At 28.8% G+C, this 20757-nt stretch overlaps 3 protein-coding genes across 4 annotated transcripts; all 3 read left to right on the plus strand.

Annotated features, from left to right (window-relative positions):
- On the plus strand, window positions 1-1511 carry LOC137823725 (putative O-methyltransferase 3). The gene is made up of 2 exons (XM_068628963.2): window positions 1-915; window positions 1077-1511. The coding sequence occupies exons 1-2, from the start codon at window positions 145-147 to the stop codon at window positions 1377-1379; spliced, it is 1074 nt and encodes a 357-aa protein (XP_068485064.1). The 5' UTR covers window positions 1-144; the 3' UTR covers window positions 1380-1511.
- A 4266-nt stretch (window positions 1512-5777) lies between these two features.
- On the plus strand, window positions 5778-7866 carry LOC137825825 (uncharacterized). The gene is made up of 3 exons (XM_068631616.2): window positions 5778-6347; window positions 6575-6678; window positions 7418-7866. The coding sequence occupies exons 1-3, from the start codon at window positions 5838-5840 to the stop codon at window positions 7671-7673; spliced, it is 870 nt and encodes a 289-aa protein (XP_068487717.1). The 5' UTR covers window positions 5778-5837; the 3' UTR covers window positions 7674-7866.
- Window positions 7867-14154: 6288 nt separating this feature from the next.
- Window positions 14155-17301, plus strand: LOC137825648 (transcription factor RF2b). Of its 2 annotated transcripts, XM_068631371.2 has the most exons (4): window positions 14155-14947; window positions 15572-15704; window positions 16222-16306; window positions 16437-17301. In XM_068631371.2, the coding sequence occupies exons 1-4, from the start codon at window positions 14439-14441 to the stop codon at window positions 16799-16801; spliced, it is 1092 nt and encodes a 363-aa protein (XP_068487472.1). In that variant the 5' UTR covers window positions 14155-14438; the 3' UTR covers window positions 16802-17301. The 2 variants fall into 2 exon arrangements, with proteins under 2 accessions (XP_068487472.1, XP_090150481.1); XM_090294355.1 differs by lacking the exons at window positions 16222-16306; window positions 16437-17301 and having other exon boundaries at window positions 14338-14947; window positions 15235-15704.
- Window positions 17302-20757: the final 3456 nt, after the last annotated feature.

The raw sequence follows: 20757 nt of genomic DNA on the forward strand, positions 1-20757 counted from the left end.
ATGCTGGTAAGGAAAAGGGCAGGCACTACGATAATGGCATCCAACCTAGCCTTCCAAAAAAAGCATACAAGTTGCTTATAAATAAAGCCAAATAATGTGAGGTTTCATACCCCAAATTGAACAAGTAGTTCAAGGCAGCAAATAATGGAATCCCGTGAAGAAGATCAATCTGCAAAACTACTGAGAGCTCAAACACATGTATGGAATCATATTTTTAGCTTCATAAACTCCATGTCCCTTAAGTGTATTGTTGACTTAGGCATACCAGACATCATACACAACCATGGCCAACCCATGTCCCTCTCAAACCTCATTTCTTCACTGCCCATTCACTCATCCAAAACTCATTTCATCCATCGCTTGATGCGAATCATGGTCCATTCTGGTTTCTTCTCTCAACACAATCCCACCGAGAATGAGCTTGAACTCAAGTATGCACTCACTGATTCCTCTTTACTTCTGCTTAAGAGCAATGCAATGAGTGTCACACCTTTCTTGCAGGCCATGCTTGATCCAGTCATGACAAATCCATGGAATCAATTTTCTAATTGGTTCAAAAATGGCAATCCTACAACATTTGAAATGGAAAATGGGAAGCCGTTTTGGGAGTATGCTAGCTGTGATCCCAGATTTAATATCTTATTCAATGATGCCATGGCAAGTGATGCTCAATTAGTCACTAGTTTGGTGACTGAGAAATGCAAAGGGGTGTTCATGGGACTGGAGTCATTGGTTGATGTTGGGGGAGGTACAGGAATCATGGGAAAGGCCATTGCCAAATCGTTCCCTCAGTTGGAATGCACTGTATTTGATCTTCCACATGTTGTTTCTGGCTTGCAAGGAAGTGAGAACCTTAAATATGTTGGAGGGGACATGTTTGAGGCAATTCCTCCAGCTGATGCCATTTTGTTGAAGGTAAAATATTGTGCTCATGCTAGTAAAACAGTTTTAGATACATTGAATTTGTGTTTTTTTTTAGGATTAATTATATATAGAGATTAATAATATTACATGAGGTGATAATTAATTCCTTTTGACTATTGTTCTGATGAGTGTTTCTTTGAATGAGAAAACAGTGGATATTACATGACTGGAGTGATGAGGAGTGTGTGAACATATTGAAGAAATGCAAGGAAGCGTTATCGAGGAAAGGCAAGGAAGGGAAGGTGATAATCATAGACATGGTGGTGGACAAAGAAATGAAAGATGATGAATCATTTGAAACACAGCTCTTCTTTGATATATTGATGATGGTGTTGCTCACAGGAAAGGAAAGAAACAAGAAGGAATGGGTTAAGTTGTTTTCCTCAGCTGGTTTTAATAACTACAAGATAACTCCCTTTGTGGGATCAAGATCTCTCATTGAGATCTATCCATAGTATAAGTGAATAAGATTGTGTGAGGCTATAAATCTTTTGTTTCTTCAATGTTGAGTATGTAACAATAAAAGAATGTGTGAGTTTGTTTGTATTTATAATTTAAAATAAAAATAAGCAAATCTGAATGTTTTATATGTTTCTTTAATATATTTATTTAAAATCTACCTAATCTTTTAATTTGGCTGCACAATTGTATTTTTGTTTGTTTGCATCATGTGGAAACACATTCAAAGAATCTGAAACCACCAAAATTACTAAAAACAGTTCATGTCTTCCCGTTGCGGCTTCAATACAAAAAGCAACCATTTTGTATATAAAAAACAAAATATTCCCTTAACAAATTTTTTAATAATATATTAATATTCTAAATAAAAAAACATGTGACTAATAAAATATTAATATAATTTAGTCAGAAGTATTTGTTTTTATTGTCAAAATGTAATCTCTTTGTATATATATATCACAAATATAAATGAACACGTAACATCTTATTTAAAGGATGCAATGAATTTTGTGACCAGTACATGTAATCATTCAAGCATATTGTGGAAAAGTTCTCACAAAATCACGTTAAGTACAGGAATTTTGTGATGTAAAATATTTATCTTTAAAATTGTGTATCACAAAAAAATATGTAAAGAGAATGAATAGCGATTTTTGTGATAGAGTTGTCACTGTGAGTGTATCGCAAAAGTTGTCAAAAAAGAATATTATCACTTAAAAAGGACTATTATTAAACGAGAGTGCGTTATAAACAAAATGTTAACTTATCATTGATTAAACGAGTATTGGGTGTGTTGCACTTAAGAGATAATACATTTGTATGTTTTATATGTTTCTTTAATATATTTATTTTAAAAGCTACCTAATCTTTTAATTTTGGTCAATAGGGGTGTTCTGAACTAAACAAGTCAAAAAAAAAAAAAAACCAAAGTCCAACTCAAAATATCAATGATCACTTAAAATAAAATAAAAATTGGATCGATTTGGATCCTTTTTTTCAAAATTGAACAATTTGGCTCTCTTTGCACTTTGACACTTTGAACCGACTAAAACTAAAGTAAAATAAAATACTAAAAAATTATTAAATAACAATTAAATTTAAAGACAAAAAATAATTAATTATAATTATTAAATTAAATATTATTTTAAAAATTAAAAAATTATTAATATCAAAATAGTTTCTATTATCAATAAAAAAATTATAAATTAATTTTTAAATTGGTATCTAAATTAAGTGTTAACTACTAATATTTTAATTCTAAATTAAATCTAATTTTATTTTATCTTTTATTTTTTATTTATTTTATTTTTTCTTATTTATTTTAAATAATTATTTTCAATAACTAAAACTGTATTTTTTTTTATTTTTTTACTGAGTTTCTTATTGTTATTATTATTTTAAATTTACTTAGTCATAATAATTTTTTTAAATATTTAATTTATTTTCAGTTGACTTTTTCTAGATCCAATACGATATATATATATATATATATATATTAAATATGAATTTAATAATAAAAGTTAAAATGTAAGATTTTTTAACTTTTATTTGAAATTAAGAATAATATAATTATTTAAAAATATTTGACGGAGGATCATACGAAAGATTTCAAACAAAATTAATTATTGTTTACTCTTCCATTTTTTTTTTAGTTTTATAAACATTGTATATAGTAGTATACACTTTATTTTGAACTTCTATTTGGATATTTTTTTGGGTTATGTTTTGGACCAATTTTTGTGGGTTATGTATTGACCAATTAGAGTAAGGTGTAATAATAGCAAAAAAATCAGTCTAGCTAGAGTTACAATTGGATCTCCTTTGACCCAATGCAACTCTAGACCATCTAGGATGCACAAATAAATTACTAAAGTGTAAATAAAAAGCATGAAGTGGCAAAGAAGGCATAAATGTCCACATGTCATCCCTTCAATGGGGGGATTCTCACCAATGTCAAAAGGTCATTTGTCTTCATGGGAATGAAGATGATTTTTTCCAATTAGAGGAGAACACCTCTAATTTAAGAAAATTTGCTCCAATTAGAGAGAGTCACTTATCCTTCTATGAGTGGAAAGTTTTTATGGTTAAAGCTTGCATCTTGGCTGCTCATATCACTATAAATACAAGTGTTAACCTCCTTGTAAATTAGCTTTGAATAAACTATCAAATTACTGTCAAATTTTAGCCTTATTTAAGTGTTTTAGCATGGAACCTATACCAGATGGGACCAAATGAACCACACCACTCAGTATCAAAGAGATGAAAACACGATCGAGGGAGAAGATTCAATTTTCAAGCCAGTTACAAGTATTGTCAGGCCCTATACAAGTACAAAACCTCTTAGGAGTTGGCCTAAACTTTCTTAAGTCTCATTATCATTCTCCATACCTCAATACTTCCCACATTCTTTCACTCATTTTTGCCACCAAATCCCACGAAATTTTGCATCCCAAAAATATAAAACAAAAGACACAAATTCTTGCCAGCTATAGAATTGCAAAGGTGATATTCTGCTATAGAGGCGCTAACATCTTTCTCTACACTTAACCGACTCCTAAACCCTAAATTTGATTCACATACAACTTTTTTATAATTTTTCATAATAAACTAGGGTAACAACTCTATTTTTTTTTTTGTTTTTACGAAATAATAATTATTTTTTAGTTCTCTCTCTCATATATATATATATATATTACATGTTTATCATATTGCACCATGAATTCTTTACCTAAATACACCCACTTCATTGTGCACGCAATTTCTTCAAATAATGCAAGATAAGACCGTCTTTCTTTATTTATCTACGTGATTTTCTTCGTTCATTTACGGTCCATGCAAAAATGGAAAAATTGTGTTTCTTCACGTAAATCCACAAAGATTAGTAAATGCAAACGCATTTCATCTTCCAAATCAATCCAAGTAAACAATATTCATCTATATCCTAACATAAAGTTAAACTCAAGAGCTTTATTTAGGTTCATTCTAATTTGTAAAACACCGAAATGTGGGCTGACTTTTTACACCCTACAATCAACATTACTTTATTTTAATCTTATTATTTTATAATATTGTTTGTGTATTAAATATAACTAAATATTTTTATATATTATTTTATTAATATCATATATTTATTATAAGTACAAATTTAAATATTATTTCATAATTCATTTTTAATATATATTTTTAATAGTATATTTTCTTATATTAAATTTGTAAACTACTAGTTTTGTTTTAATTGTTATACATTCAATTGTTGTTTTTATAAGATACTTAAATTTGGAATTAAAAAATTTAAAAGAACTTCTTTAATTTTTCTCCTAATTTATGGCCTATTAATATATTGAAACCTATTATTTTCCTTTAGAAAATCAAATACCATCAAAATGGGACACATGGGTCCGTAATGTCATCCTATCGTAAGTTCTTTTATCAATTGTTGCAATGTATGTATTAGTAATTTATATATATATATATATACTAAAAGAAAATCATGAAATATAAACTAATTTTTAGATATCAAAATAATTAGTTACAATACTAACTAAATTAGAGATCATTTTATAAACTAAAAAAAAACGGTTTCTAAATTAGTTTATATTATTATTAAATAGTTTCTAAATTAGTATTTAATTAGCAACCAAGATTTTAAAGATCAAATTTATTTATTTTTTTAGAAAAAAAAAAAAATATATATATATATATATATATATATATATCAAAATATTTTTCTAATTTACAGATTCGAATGTTTATAAAACCAAAATAAAAAAACATCATGATTATTGTCTTAATGAAAAGGACACACTTTCTACATTTGTTAAAAACAATCTATACTTTTGTTTAAAAAACAATTTTCCACGTCCTTTTTTTCATTGTAAAAACTCTTCCGAAAGGGGGTAAAAGGTTTTTGTCATGTAGTGAAATATATATTTTATAAAAAAATGACAAAAGAATACTAATATTGTAAAAAGACTTGAAGTATATAATTTTCTTTTCGTTAAGTAAATATGAAAAATAGCAGAAAAAAGAGTTAGAATTATTATTCTAATCTTTATTTATATGGTTATATTCTAAGGTCCAAAGCATTTGACAGGTAAGTAAGAAGAAAGAAAAGGGCATGGTTTGGGTTCGTAAACCTAAACCATTTTAAAATATTGAACATATATAGCTAGCGTTACTTTTGAATGGTTCAAAGAAGTGATTGGATATATCTCTTAGAAAATGGCTACAACCAATGAACAGAAAACTTGGAATCTAATGTCTGTAGCAGACAGCTTACTTTCGACCGGCCTCAAAACGCGTAAACCTTGGACACATGTGGTCGTCCTTATTTTCAAATAGGACCGAATTAACAAGCATCTTCCCTTGTCCCTTTGTTTTCATTCTTTGCTTAAATATGTTGCTTCAAACCTATACCTATCTACCCTTATCTCATCTTAACCTACAACTCTATAATGGGTGATCACATGAATAAGGACATGCAGGAAAAACCAATCTTACTATCTCTTGAAGATTTGTACCAAGGAATCCCTGATGAATCCGTTAACCTCACCTTTCAACACCTTGCTCAAGTCAACAACACATCAGAGAAGAACACAAAACCCACAACAACCCTAACACCTTCACGCTCTCTGGCCAAACTACCTAGTCTTGATTTCACCAAAGGCTTGCAAGGTAATTTTACTCATCACCATGATCAACACCACGTACAACAACACTTTGGCCATGCAGAGTCTTCACCATGGGGTCATCCTGGTCACTTTAACCACCATGCTGCTGCTGGTTCAAAAAGAAGTCCCCAATGCATGACCAGTGGAGATGATCATTCCAAGTATGGCGTGAGCTTTGATGGTGTGAGTGCTGCTTCGGGAAGAGGTAGCCGAAGACCACGACCTGGGATTCCGCACTCTAAGATTTGCGCAACTTGCAATACCTATACTTATATATTCCGCACTAGATGCCTGGTACGTACTTACATATACTAACAAACTAAATTTCTGAGTTTCTAAACAATAAATTAAATCTTTTATACCATATATCTATCTATTTTTCTTTATAAATATATGTGTGTTACAGATAACAAAACATACAATAGGTGCAGGGAGAACATGACATTAGATAATATAGCTGATTATGTATATAGTTGCACATTCGATCCTTCTGCTGATAATAATGTTTCTGGTGCATGCAGGTGTGCGGGAGGGTTTATTGCAGACAATGTGTAGAAATAGGAATGGGGGAGATGGTAGAAGGAAGAAAGTGTATTCAGTGCCTTGGATTGAGATTCAGCCATAGGTAACCATTTTATTCTTTGTTTTACTTAAGAAAAGGGGAAAAAAAGTTCTCTGTTGTTTGAACTAGGTAGTTGAGATTGTAACTCATTTTTTTTTGGCTTTAAAAATAGCCATGTCGATTTGGAAAGACTAATAATTTCACATGAGGTACTGATAAGTACCAATGTAACACCTAAACCAGATAACAGCCCAATGGAAAAACATAAGCTTATGCTACCCCACCTAAAGATATATAATATTGTAGAAGGCAATCACAGGAAGATGCAAAGTTATTTTTTCCTTACTAAAAGATGATGATGTTGAATCCTGTTAAGCTGAAAAGTTCTATTAAGTTGGTTGTTTTCATGACAGCATTATTTATAGGTTTTTGTTTGCCGTCCCGTTATTTTGTCTATATCAGACAATAAATAATTCATACATCTGAATAATAAAAGTTGGTCTGAATCAACATTGCACATGCATAATGGAACAAAACAATACTAAATAGTACGATACATTTTCCATCTTATCTCACAATACTCAATCCTAAACTACTAATCTCTTTTCAACCAATATTTACATTACAGCTAGGTTGTTGTCTAATAAGTTTGGAGTTTCATCTTAATCATTTATTAGGATAAACACAAAATCTAATTAAAGAACACCACTCACAACACTTATAATATTATCTAATCATTATACATTAAAACATTTCTCGATATATAGAAACATGCATATTCATAATTTGATTTGTGGGACAGGTATATAGAAAGAGCAGGGAATGTAGGATGCTGTAGCTGGAGGTATCCAAAGACATTGAAACAGGTTGAGCTAAAGTGTGCTGAGAAAGGACCAAGAAGGAGTGGAAGGAGGTATGATCATAGTGGGATGGGAAACTCAAGATCTCGAAGTCCTGTTAGCCCAAGAAGGAGCCATGGTGTTGCTACCAATGAACTTTCTTTTGTCAATTCCTCATCCTTTTCTCCTTTCTCACCACATTACAGCCTCCCTCTATAAAGGAGTAAAGAGTGCAATGACAACAATATATCCTACGTGTACCACCCATACATTCACAATTTGTTTTTTTTTTTTTAACTTTATTCTATGTTTTTAATTTAATTTGTTCCTCTACTTCAATTCAACCCTTATTATGTTTCTTCTAGATTTTGCATATATTAAAAAAATACTCACCTAGTATCTCAATAGTAAAGAATGTGTTTGCAACTATTTCTAGATATTATAAATCTTTAAAAATTATGCTTGTGTTTTAAGCAAATTATAATGGATTATTTTCATTGGTTAATAATGTTAAGTAAATATTTCTAAAATAGTATAAATATCTAGATTCAAACAAATGATTTAGACGAGAAGATCCGAAAGGACTTCCTCTCTTTGGCTTCGAACTTTCACATCTCTACAAAAAGTGATGAGACAAATTATAATCACTATTCAATCTAAAAAAAATTGTTTAAACCATAATTTTCAGCATCAAATAAACAAAGCTCATGTCATAAAGACAAATGAAATGGTTCAATTAACATGATAAAAAAGTTATTATCATATTTATCATTTACTAAATAAACTAAACAAATCTTATTATAAATATTTCACATAATATAATTGAAAAAAAAATAATACACATAAAATGTAGACAAAAATTAAATGAAAAGGAATAACCTTAATTAAAAATAAATAATAGATAAAAAGTTTAAGACACAACCAGACCAATTATTCAGTTAATAGTCATTGCTTTGAAAGGCTATTACATAAATGACTTTTTACAAATATATTCTTCACTTTCAAAAAAACCTACAACATTCTCCTTATAATATTAAGATGACCATTAACATTTCAAAACTTTTAAAACTTATATGACTCTCCAATTTGCATCCAAGTTGTCCAATTGTCAAGAAGGTCAATTCTCTCGAATTAGGTATGTCATTGGCCTTTTGAATTTTATTTATCCTCGAGTTTTTTTTCTCTCGAGATGCATATCATGAATTTAATTTAATCTCACACGTATTTCACCCTAAACAACTTTATACAATAACTAAATTTTATTTAGTTGTAAAACATATTACAGAAATGTTTATATAAGTTTATATAAATTAAAAAATAATCTGTCATTTTAAAAAAAATGGTTACCATATTAAAGAATTTAATAAGGGTGATACAATAATGTCTTCAACAAAACTTTCACTTTAACTCGTGAAATTGAGATTTTTTTACCGTCCTATGAAAATATTTATTTTAAGAATTTGACCACAAATCATTTTCGAAAACATCATGTTATAAAGTAATATTTTATAAAAAAATTATGAAATTTTAAAAAAAAACTATTATCGAAATCCACTTAGTTTTTTTTTTCTAAATAAGAAAAGAAATTAAGTCTAATGACATTTGCAGATATAAATTTGAAAGAATGAATAATTTGAAAGAAACTATAAAGGGCTGCTTCTTCGTGCACCCCTATCTTCCTCCGGCACCCTATAAATTTGATAATTCCATGGTCCTTTTGTAAAAAAGTTAAAAAGTATGAGGCATTTTGTTGTGTTGGTATGGTGGTGTGGAACTCTTGGTGAGTGAAGAAAGTCTTCAAGGTGTTGGTGGATGTGGTGGTAACTTGTGTCGACGGGTGTTTGTGGTGGTTGTGTTAGTTTGAAGTCAGTGTACAATGTTGGATTTTTTTTTACGTTTTTATAGTATGTTTATGTGTGTATTTTGGATTGGGTAATTCTTTAAAAACTCTGAATTACATAATTTAGTAACTAAATTTAAAATTTATGTGTCTTTTGGATGATCCGGAACTTTTCTTCGGATATGGATAAATAATCTGGATTATGCCATTCGTAAGGTAATTTTGTGTTTTCAAATTTCACCAGACATCTAGATATATATGTAAATTTTTATTAATTTTAGAGACACACAATAATTAATATTTTATAAACTAAAAGATTATAGATATTTAATGTACTTTCTATTATTAATAAAAATTTATAAATTATTTTTTAAATTGATATTTAATTAGTTACCAATGTTTTAAATACCAACTTTATAATATAAAATAATTAAAAATTTAAACTTTGGTAGTTAATTAGATATCAATTTAAAAATTTATTTATAACTTTTTATTAATAATAAAAGTTACTTAGAAATCAATACCTTTTCAATTTATAAAATAATATATAATTTAGTCAATATAATAACTAATTAACTTTTTTAAAATTAATTTTATTTAATATTTTTGTTATAGTAAATAAAATATTTAGAAATATTTATTGAGTATTTCAAGTTCAATAGGTAAAGTTGTTACCAAATGTTCTTAAATCTATCTCATTATTGAAAAATAATATTTAATTTTAAAATCAATGTATAAAGAGTGGTGATAAAACCATTTTAATCCAAACATAATCTTTATAGTTTTAATAACAAAATATAAAAGAAAAAGACTACAAATCAAATATACTCAAATATAAATGCAATAATCTCAACAATAAATTAAGAATTTTGTATGAGGATATTCACTATCAATAAAATATAAAATAAAATACTTTAGAGAGTGAATAAAATATTTATTTAAAAATATTATTAATCATCTTCATAATATATAAAAATCATAAAAAAAAGTAAAGAAAAATATCAAAAGAGCTAACGATATTTAAATATTATTATTTTTAAAACAATTTATTAAAAGATAATAACTCAAATATAAATATATATATATATATAAAAGAAATTCAGGGGGTCAAGGCCCTAACCATGTTCGTAGTTCCGTTTCTAGTTACTGCCCAATGAATAAGGTGCCACTAAATCAGATGTATTATCAACATTTAGAGTAGTGGATCTTTAATAAAAAAAAAATTGTTAGTGTCAGAAATTTTTAATCAATTTATATCTTTGATTGAGATACACTGAACATCGCATTTGATTTTGACAAAAGGGTAGAGATCCATCCAAACCATTATGTAAGCAAATCATATAAATAAAATAAATAAAAAAACACATTTTATCATCGAATTATCTATTGCCTTAGTATTATATACTTGAGCATACCAAGATTCATCTCTCCTTCTCTTTAAATATTAACACCAAAAAATATATATAGTATGATAGTTGTATGGTCATTTAATGTTCACGTGCTCAAAGTCTCGTCTCTCTATATATTGCCCCAAAAGGGTGTATAATACGAGAATCCGTGGGATAAGAATATGGAAAAATAAGAAATACTACAAACCACAACATGTTCGTAGGAAAAAAGCTTAAAATATTATAAACATTATGTACGCACCGAGAGAATCTAGATGCATATGATTGGGAATGTAAAGGAATTCGTATACCCAAATATATATGTTATAAGTTAAAGTTATTTTTGTTTTAGAGTTATATTGGATAGATTTGAGAGGATATTCTTGGTTTAGATTAAGGGATAGGCAGAAAATAGGAGAGTAGATTCATGGGAATAGTGATCTCTCTTCCTCTTTCATTTTAGGATTTGTTTGTTTTTAAAGATACAATATTTATGGATATTGTTCAGTGGATATATCACTCCTTTGAATTCAAGGATTTGCACTAAAAGGAAGGGGAGGTAAATAACATCCTCCCTCAAATGAAGAGAAGGTCATGAAAAGTCAACTCATTATGATTTTTTTTCATTTTACCATTTTTTTTTATTTGCATGCACGTGGAACATAATATTTTTCAAAGAGTCATGCAAAGAGAGATTCCTGAGAGTCATAAGAGATATCCCTAAAGTGCATAACTTTCCTTTTCCTTGACCAAGATCCTAGGTCACTGAACGTAAAGCAACAATAATATGTCTCTCTTTGTTATGCATTCTTTATATAAACCATGAAAAGTAAATTAGGACGTTGGATAAATTTTAAGAGAGTTTGTTCATGAGTTTTGCATTTTCTTTGGTTTTGGTGGTGAGGTTCTTCATTGTTCAGGTTCAACACTGCACTCTGAGTGTTTATGTAACTTCGTGGTGTACGTGTGTCTGCGGAGTTAGAATGTGCATGTGTGTCTTCCTTGACGAGAAGCAAGTGTCATTTCCATGTCGATAAGTAAGTGTAATTTTAAACCTCCATAACACAACATAAAATATAGCATAATTGATTATGCGTGAATACAAACTACACACATAATTGATTATCTATATAAAAATAGTGGGATAATCATTCTCCTTGTTCAAACTACCACTGGATAGTTTAAAATGATATTACTTAAATAATTAATTGGATACTTTAGCAATGAATATCAACAACAAAATTAAATGACATCAATTAGCTCCATTAGAGCAATCAATCCATTCCTTAAGCAATATAATAAGCAAACGACAAGTCCATTTGATTCCATTACTTGAATAATCTGAAAAGCAACAATATTCCACATCAAGATCAACATTTTCACAATCAAAACAAACTTCATAAATGTATTTTAAGTAACTATATTGTTTACTTTATCTTTACTTTAAAAAAAAGGGTTAAAAAGATTTTATTTTGTGTTCTAACCAACTAAAGTTTAAACATCAAAAAATAAATTAAGTAATTTTTAAGAAGCATTGTGATAAAGTAAAATAAAAATAACAATAGTAATAAAAATAAATAATAATAAAAATAATAAGAGAATGAGGAGGAAGAAGAAAATTAGTTTAGATAATTTATCGTTTATCTATTATCTACGTGAATTCTTAATAATTATACTTGATATATGAATAAATGTTTGTAAAGATTCAATTGAACGAGGTAAGAATGCTACTTTATTTTATATTTTATAACTTTTTGAAATACTTAATTTTTATAAAGTCTTTATTGAGTAGTGTATAAAATATACTTTATGTATGTAATTTATAAGAATTAAAACAATCAAGAGCATGAAATATAGGTTTGAGATTTGATTATAGTTTTTTAAATATTACATTAAATTATATAACATATATATATATATAAGAAATTAAAATCAATCACAAACTAAAATAAATAAACATTAGCTTAATTCAAAAGTGTTTAATTTATTGTAAATTCCTTGTTGGTGGTAGTTGTATTCAATTTTAGAAAGAAAATTTTAAAGTAATATATAAAAATATAAATAAACTTCAAAATCTTTTCCACTTTTTTTTAATAACTACTTTTTTTTTATGATGTGAAGTCGAATTCAATGAAAAAGAAGTGTTTAAATGGGAAGATTCTATTAAAATCCAACTTGTCAAAACAGTTAAAGTTTTGTAATAGCATATTTACTTTACATATCATTTTTAAATTATACAATATTATTTTTTACATTTTTAAATGTAAAATTTTATATTAATATATGCTCTAATTATCTATAAAAAAATGTTCCATAAATCGTAACAATGTTGATTACTTATTTATGCAAAATATTAATAATAAAATTGAAGTTAACTTTAATACATGCTATTTTGATGGATATATTAACAATTAAACCATACATTAATTATGAATCAAAACTATTTAATTTTGAAAATCTCTATAAACAACAAATTTACAAGTAAAATTTTAATTGTAAGTAAAAATTATACATTCTCAAATATATTTAAACCTAAATGTTAAAATAGTAACATTTCAAAAGGCTTTTCTATTGATACTTACCTCAACTTCTTCACCTACACACTTAAATATATATAAAAAAAACTTTTAATAGGTAAAAACATCAATTCACACAGTGTATGGTGACATATCACTGGACCTTTTCAACCTAGTCACATGATTGTGCATGTGGTGTTACTTGATGTTTGAAAATGATGTGCATAAATTATTATAAATCTATATATATAAAATTCCATATGATACAAATTAAATAAGACTTTTTTGGGCAACAACCAATTAAATACCAGTTGGGTCCTCAACCACACATAAGATAATATATATAAATATTTATTATTTTATTCACATTGATTTCCTTTGCACAAGGCGGGGATCACAAGGTAGTTTATAAAATAATAAAGTAATTTTTTTTATACTATTTCTTCGTTAATAATAAAAAAGAGTTTAATTGAGATTTTCACGAAAAAAATTATTTATAATTTTGAATGTAATTATTTCTTTTCTCTTTATTATAAACCACATTTTTAGGAATTGTGTCCTCTTTTATTTTTTTTGCAAAATACTTTATAGTAATAAAATTTAAAAATCATTACCAATAAAATTTATTTGATACATTGATGACATTATTTACAAGTTTTATTAAATTAGTTATTTTTATTAATGTGTTTAATTATTATATTAAAAGTGTCCTATGTTAAAATTCAGAAGAATTTTTTTATAGAATAATTCTAATTGAATTAAATATAATAATTATACATTTATAATGCAATTATATAAAAAAACTATTTCAAAGTCAAACTCTTCAAATGTATTTGTACAATTTGTTTATACATGTATCACAAATCTTAATTGTAAACTGTTGTGCATCTTATTTGTCATAATTATGAGTTAAAAAAATGTGTAATATACATACTTCATTTCAACATTTGAATCGTGAACTTTTTTTTTAGTATGTTTAATGAAACAATTATTTCTATGAATATGTGAAAAATCATTACATATAACAATGTACAAGTGCATATTGAACAACTTTACATTGATACATTTTAATTAAGTTAGATTGAAAACTATTAACATTATATACTTCTTATTACTCATATTATTTAAATACTATAGTTTTTTTTTTTATTCGTGTCTATCGGAAATGTTAGAAGTGGAGAGAAAGAAGGAGGAGAGTTCAATTGTCTTGGGTCACAAAACCATTAGCTTTTGAGAACAGATGCAAGATCCATCTTCAAACCCTAATTCCAATCCCAATCCTCACAATGCCAATGCCGCATCCCAGCCACCGCGACCATCGCCGTCCACGGCGGCAACCACCGCTGGCGCCTCCTCATCCTCGATTTTCCCACGCTCCGGTGGGACTCACCACCGGCGAGCACACTCGGAGGTGAGTTTCCGGCTTCCGGACGACATGATGGACCTTTCGCCGTCGGATCCGTTTGCCGGCGGGTCGTCGACGGCGAGCATGGAGGAGATCGGATCCGAGGATGACCTGTTCTCAACGTACATTGACGTGGACAAGCTGGGAGGTGCAAACGGGTCGGGCGCTGCGGGAAACGGAGTGGATCCGACCGGAGATCGGGAGAAGAGTCCGGCGAGGGCGCGGCACCGGCACAGTAGTTCCGTCGATGACTCTTCGTTCGGAGAAATTATGGAAGCGAAGAAGGCTATGCCTCCTGATAAGTTAGCTGAGCTATGGACAGTTGATCCCAAGCGTGCTAAGAGGTTCTCAACTTGGATCTCAAAAAGGCTTCTTTTACTTTTATTTTTGGTTTCTAGTGATTAGGCTTCGATGTGACGTGTGAATTTGTAAGCAGTAGGGTTTTATTTGCTTGTGGTTTTACTTTTGCTGATTTTCGTGTTTCAAATTTAATTGGTTTTTGAAGTTAAATTGAGGCTTGTTGCGAAGGCTGAAACTGCTCCACCTCTCTGTTTTGATATTTTGATGATGCTGTGTGAATTGATAAGTTTGTAATTTATGAATAATTAGAGATCAGGGTTTTTAATTGCAGTTGTGGTCACAGTTTCATTGCAATCCATGACATTGCGAGAAAAGTCAGGCATATGTGGCCTTAAATTGCGTTTGCCACTTGGTTGCATTGAGTAAAAGAACCTTATTGTGGCAAATATTATTGTCATGATATGGTAAAAAGAATTGACGTTGTGGCTGAAATTGAGGATGTGAATGCATTTTTAAAACCTTGTTAGAGAGACCATGAAGAATCTTCTTGTTGAGGGCACATCATTTAAATGCCGGGAACGAAGGGTTTATGTTAAAAATATTGATTGCTATGAATTTGATTCTGTTTATTATTATTCTTATGATGTTGTTATTATTGTTGGAAATAGAATACTTGCAAATCGGCAATCTGCTGCTCGATCTAAAGAGAGAAAAGCTCGCTATATACAAGAACTCGAGCGTAAGGTTCAAACACTTCAGACGGAAGCCACGACTCTTTCTGCCCAATTGACATTATACCAGGTTTGTGCTGACATGTGTCTAAAACTGAAAGTACTTTTAGAAGTTCCATTTTACAGAGTAGACTCTGATTTTTTAATGGATTTCCTGATGCTGCTTGGTGCAATGATTTCAACTGTATCATGACATATTTACATTTATGTCAGAAGTATTGTAAAATTTGCTTCAACTTGTTTTAGTATACCAATCCAGTTTTCCTTTGTATGCTGCATAGGATTATATTTTTATAATTTCTGTCCGTGCTTGTTACCTTTAAATGTTTGCTTGATCTGTAGATATCGTTGTTGTTTTTAATTACATAACATTATATTTTTGGATCATTTTGTTTGTATTTCTCTTCTGGAATTCCTTCTTTTATATGGAATCTAAAATTATATAGAATTTTACATAATGTGATTTGGGGGTGTAATGTAATGGTGCGTTTTTTTAGGATTTACTGTGGTTGACTTTAGTTCCTATGCATATACAAACCAATTGTGGCTAAATAGAAATGACTAAGATACTTATTAATTCTTTACAGAGGGACACAACAGGCCTGAGTACTGAAAATACAGAGCTTAAGCTTCGTCTGCAAGCCATGGAGCAGCAGGCACAGCTTCGTGATGGTAACCATCATCATATTCTTAATATAATTTAAAAATACGTACTTTACTTCTTTTATTTATAATTTTTTAATGTAACTTTTAAAAGTATGATTAGCTAATTGTACTGAAATTTGTTTCTGATACGTTGTAGCTCTTAATGAAGCATTGAAAAAGGAAGTTGAGAGACTTAAACTTGCTACTGGTGAGATGATGAGCCACACTGAATCCTTTAATTTGGGAATGCACCATATTCCGTTTACAGGATCAACTTTCAGTCCAATCCTGTCACAATCAGGTCCTTCTGGTCACCAGAACATCCACTTATCATTTGGTCACTCCCCGTCCACAATGCCAACTCATCAACTGCATCAAACAAGTTCTCATCCACTATCAGAAATATTGCAAAATGACCAGCTCGGTCGTTTCCAGGGGCTTGACATTAGTAGCAAAGGATCAACTGTGGTGAAGTCTGAAGGCCCCTCACTTTCTGCAAGTGAGAGTAGCACGACATTTTGAATTGACAGAAATCACTTGACCTGCTGACTTATCCATTGCATTCATTGTTCGTAGTGTTGACATCTAGTCAACTAATGAAGGTACCTTATTTCGTCATTCAGATTTGAGGATTAATTCTTAACTATTTATTCTTTGGGATGCTCACCAAAAAGGGGAAGCACCCTTGGGTTTTGTTGTGAAGTCCACACAATCGTGTTTCAGCATGGCAATTGGTGTTTCTGGGCGCTGAAATATCGGGAATGAAAGGTCATTCCATTGTATCTTTGTATGTTGGGATATGCATGGATCCTCTGGTCTTACTGTATCATCGTTTACGTGATAGCATGTACACTGTGTGATGTATTGTTGTGTTTCACTTCATTCACAGTCCTATATGGACTCGTTTTTTTTATATTTTTAGTTACTTAGTTTTTGGTTTATTCATAGTCGTTGTACAATCCAAGAGTTTCGGATACCTGTTGTATTAAAAGCTTCTTCCGATATCAGACCTTTTTCAATTATTGGCATTTCTTAGTAATTCTAATCTAATGGAGGACACTTAAATTAACCAAAATATAAATCTTTGTAATACTACACTTTTGATTGTAGCATGTTTAGCCACACACACCATAAAAGTGCAGTATTTTATGAGTAATTATCCAAGCTTCTTTAAGCTGTAGCTCTATTGTAACTCCGGCATAATTCATTCATATATTGAGTTTTCGGCTTTGCCAGTTGCAGCCGTCCTTGTTGAAGTTTTTACATAAAGTTTATCTATTGTTCTTTCTCTCTCCTTCTCTACATGTGTGATGTGATCTTATAATACTCATTTCAGAGACTTTCAGATGTTAGATTCCCAACATGGAACAATGAATCTTAATATTAGTTGATGTGGTGGCATATTATGTAGGCCAAGCACGATATAGTCATAAAATATTGTACCAAAGCATTGTAATGCAACCATATTGGTATTAGATGCATAATCAATGATGCCGGCAAAGGGCATAATTTGCAACAGTTTTATGATGCACAAGTGGGTCCCTAGTAGACTCTGCAAACAGGACATATCCTTGGTAACAAAAAACGTGTCTCTTCTTTCTACCCTTTAAAATTCTCAATCTACACTCTCTTTTAGGTTTAAAAAAACCCAAAATATTATCAATCTGTCACTCTTCCTGAACATTATCCGGAACACATGTTCTGAGTATTCCAGAAAATGATAAAACAGTATTATGGAACAAATATTCTAAAAAATAATAAAATTAATTTCAAAACGAATATTTTATAAAGTAGCTTTGCATTTCAGATTACTAATTTGGTATACCAAATAAAGAGGTGGAAGAGGGAATGTATAATTTAGAACAATAATTCTATTATTCGGAGTTATGTTTTCAAGAATAAGATAACATTGTTTAGAATTGGTAATATTGTATGTATCAGGGATGAGAAACGATGGTATAAAAGAAGGATAATATTCAAGTTTTGAAAAAAAAAAGAAAAAAGAGGATTTAGGTTGAACTTGTTTAGGTAGACAAAGAAGTATTTCCTAAACATGTCAATGTGTTTTTAATTCTACAAAATAAGCTATTGATTTTGGGTTTTTTATTTTTTTATTTTTCTTTTCTATAGAATTTGAAATAGTTTTTTTAGTCATGATAAAATCATAAATTTTGGTTTTAATTTCTGCAAAATATACTTCTTTAACTTTTACCTTTTTAAATTTTGAAACCACTAAGTTTGGTTCCTAATATCCTTTTTAGAATAAGTAGCATATATTTTTCAATTTTTTTACAAAACTAAAATGTTATTTACTGATATTGTACTCAATATTAATATTTACTATTTAAAATCGTTATTTCACTTTTCATTCAACACAAATAATTAACATGTCACATAATACTAGAGAAAGAAAATAGTTTAAATTTTTAGAAAAACTAAAAACAAAGACATTTTTTTGGAAACCAAAATCAAAACAATTATTTTATATGGACTGAAATTATGGGTGACAATGCGGGTTTGTCTGCCCATATAGGCCCACCTTGTGTTTGGTCTATCCTGCATAAGGAATGCAGACTCATTTTACTGATCCACTTTGCATAAGAAGTAGTCCACGAGTCAGGCCAAGTAAGAATGAAAATAAACTATCTAAATGATAAAAGTGAATGCAAACAAAACAACTCATATTACAAATTACTCATATCTTAATTATATTATAAAATTAAAAATAAAAATAAACAACCTAAATGTTAAAAATGAATGCATACACATCTCAAGAATAAAACACTTTCAAATCACTTATATCTTTTAACAACACAATATAATACAAATCACCTAATAATTAAAAATATATTGACACATAATCCCTCTTTCTCACTTTTATATATATATATATATATATATATATATATATATATATATATAATAAAGGGGAAGAGGTGAAGAGGGGATATTAGAGTTGTTGGAGATTTCATTTTTTATAAGTGAATGTAAATTCACTTCATAAGTTGATTTTATGAGGTTGAGTTAGGCTTAAAGTCTACTTCATAATAAGAGTAATCCTTCCGATTAAAAATGCAAGTGATTATTGGAATCTTAGTTTTATCTTATATGTTGTGTAGATATTTTGCTAGGATCAATAGGGTTGATGTACAATGTTTTATCTCTAATTATTCAATTTAGTCCTAATTATTAAATATATAGCAAAATGATAAATGTATCACTTATTATATTCAATTCATTAATTTATTACTTAAAAATAATTAAATTTTACTTTTTTTACCATTAATATATAAGTTTATTAATTATTTATATTTAAAATACTATTTTTTTGGTGAGTATTTACATATTAATTTATTCCTGCATTAAAAGTTTAGTTCTTATTATATTTATCATTTATTATTATATTAAACTTTTAATTCATTACTAACTATTAATAGTTATTAAATCATACTTATTAAAATTTCTTTAGTCATTACATTTATTCATTTATTACTTATTATTATTTATGACTTATTTACTTATCTAATTATCAAATATATTAATAATCATTAATCTTACTTATTTTTCAATACTACCTATTAAATTCATTAAACTAAAATTAATCATTTCAATTAACATATTAATTTATGATCACTTATCAGTTTTACAAATTATTAAATTTATTACTTTTTATCAGATTAAACTTATTATTTAATTACTATTTGTCAAACTGATTAATAATTATTAAATTACACCTATTCATTATATTAGTAAGAAAGAGATAGATATATAGTAGTCATTGATGTGTAAAAAATCATTCAAATTTATCCATTCGACTAAAGAAACATTCTCCTATAAACTTTTAAGAGGGTAAAAATAATTTTCTACACAAATTAATAATAATTTTGTATACAAGTCAGTTTTTTTTAAAAAAATTCTCTCTCATATAATTTTTTAATATTTATCTTCATAACTTATAAACAAATTAATTTAATTTATAAGCAACTTCATTTTTTATTTCTTTTCTTCTAAATAACCCAAAGAAATTTGAAAAATACAATAGTTATATAAATATCACATCATTTGTACCCAGAAGCCACAGAACAAACAAGTACCAGAGTAAACCCTAATTACTAGAAGAAAGCCATGTTTGCTAAGAGGAGAGTGAAGGTTATATTTTTGAGCCAGAAGTTAGTGAGGCAAGCAACATTCAAGAAGAAGAACATGGTGAAGAAGTTGAAAGAATGGAAAATGGTTGAGTGGGCACAAGAGGAAAAAAGGAGGATGGAGAGAGAAGAAGAGAGGAGAATAGAGAATATGATAAAGGAGGCGAAGAAGGAGCTAAGGAGGCTGAAGGAGGAGAATAGGATGAAGGAGTTGTTCCTTGACATGCTTCAAATGCATGATGAGACTGGAGAATTTCCTAATCTAAAAGATTTAAGCAAGAAAGAGCTTAAAGGGTTGTTGGCTTTGATTGATGTGAGTATGAAGACAATTAG

This window comes from Phaseolus vulgaris, chromosome 8 (genome assembly GCF_051622355.1).
Source record: "Phaseolus vulgaris cultivar YP4 chromosome 8, ASM5162235v1, whole genome shotgun sequence".
Lineage (NCBI taxonomy): Eukaryota > Viridiplantae > Streptophyta > Magnoliopsida > Fabales > Fabaceae > Phaseolus > Phaseolus vulgaris.